Genomic DNA, 1,798 nt, shown 5'->3' with positions numbered 1-1,798 from the left:
GGCGATCGGCAGTTGGTAGAATTTGACCAACAACAATATAAAAGCGTAACACTTAAAGCTGACTAGTTAATGATCCACATTGGATCCACAAGTCTAATTTCATTACATAATGATCGACAATGCTGTCACAGCGCAATTTCACAGACGGCCAAGAATAGCTTCAATGTCAACATATAGCGTTTACATGAGTTCCCATACTTTGATGACTGAAATACGTCAAGTCTGATCGTATTACGACAGAGTAGGCTAGTTGATCGTTCTATGACAATTAAGATATACTAGTACTGCTAGCCTAAATCAGATATTTTGTATATATACATGGTTGAGCGTTCTGACTGGGTGTGGCATCTTTGTGCATAGTCGTTAGTGATTTATACTATGCAAGGTGGAAAAATAAATGAAGAAACGAGTGAGTCGAGGATATGAACGAAATAACGACTTCCGTAGGTTGTACGTTAGTGATTTATACTACACAAAGTGGAAAAAATAAATGAGTGATTTATACTATGCAAGGTGGAAAAATAAATGAAGAAGCGAGTGAGTCGTGGGTATGAACGAAATAACGACTTCTAAACTAAGGCTACATAAGATTCCGTTGGTGGATACAACTGGTCAACCTCTTCGCATAACCTCGCTGCATGAGCGTCGGTCCCGGCTACTGTAGAGCTTTTAAATGAAACCGCCGTATGTCGACGATGTGCATGACTCCACTCTGTGCGACTGAGGAATAAATCCGGCAACTTTTCGGTACGATTCAGTAATGAATGCTGCATGTGGTGATGAATGCCGGCGATACGCCCATTGAACCACTCCTCCCATTTAGGGGACCACTCTCCTTGCCAAAACTGGTACCTGTCAAAGATGTCCACCGGAGGCCATAAACTATGACCTGTGCGAGTGGTGCCTAGCAGCAGGGCGATGGCATCTGGAGTCACAGTGTCATCTATGTCCGAGCCAACGCGGTCGGCACGGAGATGCATGCAAGCGTCTGTAGACGGACCAGACAGTGCAGCAGAAATAAGACTCGCAGGCCCATAGTGCAATGCGATCCGCCAGAGTATGCCGCCCATAGAAAGAAGACGCCGGGCATATGGAAGTTGAAGAAGGGCCCGGACGCGATGCTCGTATTGCTGAAGGTCCCTGTTGGCCAGTGGGAGATGTGCATCATCGAGATAGGAGGGCCGAGGGATGGAGTGGGCAGGGTTGGGACCGACGAGGTCGTACTGACTAACGAACACTCTCCAATCGAGTCCTCTGGAGAGGCAGCGAGCGGCAAAAAACCACAGCGGCACGTCAGGATACTGAGCTCGCCAGAGACGCAGTCGCAATTCGGTCCTCTTCGAGACAACCAAACGACCGCGAGAGACGATGCGCAGGGACTGGTAGGAGAGTTGGTTGGTCCAGGGTGAGTTGACGGCATTCGGTACGTCAAACTGATCGAGGCAGTTGGTATTATTGATAAGCCAGTGAGTTTTTGTGGTCTCGGTTGCAGGGCGATTCGTCATGTCAAAGCCTGCAACTGAAGTCGCGCTGGCGAGAGGCGAGAGTTGGGACGGGGCCATAGGAGCAAGCGAGGAAGCAGGTGGCATAGCAGACAACGCATACGCTGGAGGGCCTGCGATAGGAAACGACGGCGGATCAGGTCCTACATGCATTGAAATTTAGTCCAGCAGTTACATGAATTGTGCTGCAAACTCACGGGGACGGGTCCTTGGGAGATTATACCGTAATGAGGGTCCACGATGAGGAGAGGGTGCTACAAGCGACTGAAATTAGTTGCTACAAAACCAAAAATTAG

The 1,798-nt window shown here is 48.6% G+C and overlaps 1 protein-coding gene across 1 annotated transcript; it reads right to left on the bottom strand.

Annotated features, from left to right (window-relative positions):
- Positions 1 to 569: 569 nt before the first annotated feature.
- Positions 570 to 1,655, bottom strand: EDB91DRAFT_1259493 (uncharacterized protein; the record flags this gene model as incomplete). The annotated part of the gene is made up of 1 exon (XM_041324387.1): positions 570 to 1,655. The coding sequence occupies one exon, from the start codon at positions 1,653 to 1,655 to the stop codon at positions 570 to 572; it is 1,086 nt and encodes a 361-aa protein (XP_041168258.1).
- Between the last annotated feature and the right edge of the window lie 143 nt (positions 1,656 to 1,798).

The sequence above is a fragment of the Suillus paluster genome (assembly GCF_016628075.1).
Source record: "Suillus paluster strain FC165 chromosome Unknown EDB91scaffold_743, whole genome shotgun sequence".
Lineage (NCBI taxonomy): Eukaryota > Fungi > Basidiomycota > Agaricomycetes > Boletales > Suillaceae > Suillus > Suillus paluster.
The sequence above is the reverse complement of the archived record's forward strand: the minus strand, read 5'-3'. Positions and strand labels throughout refer to the sequence as shown.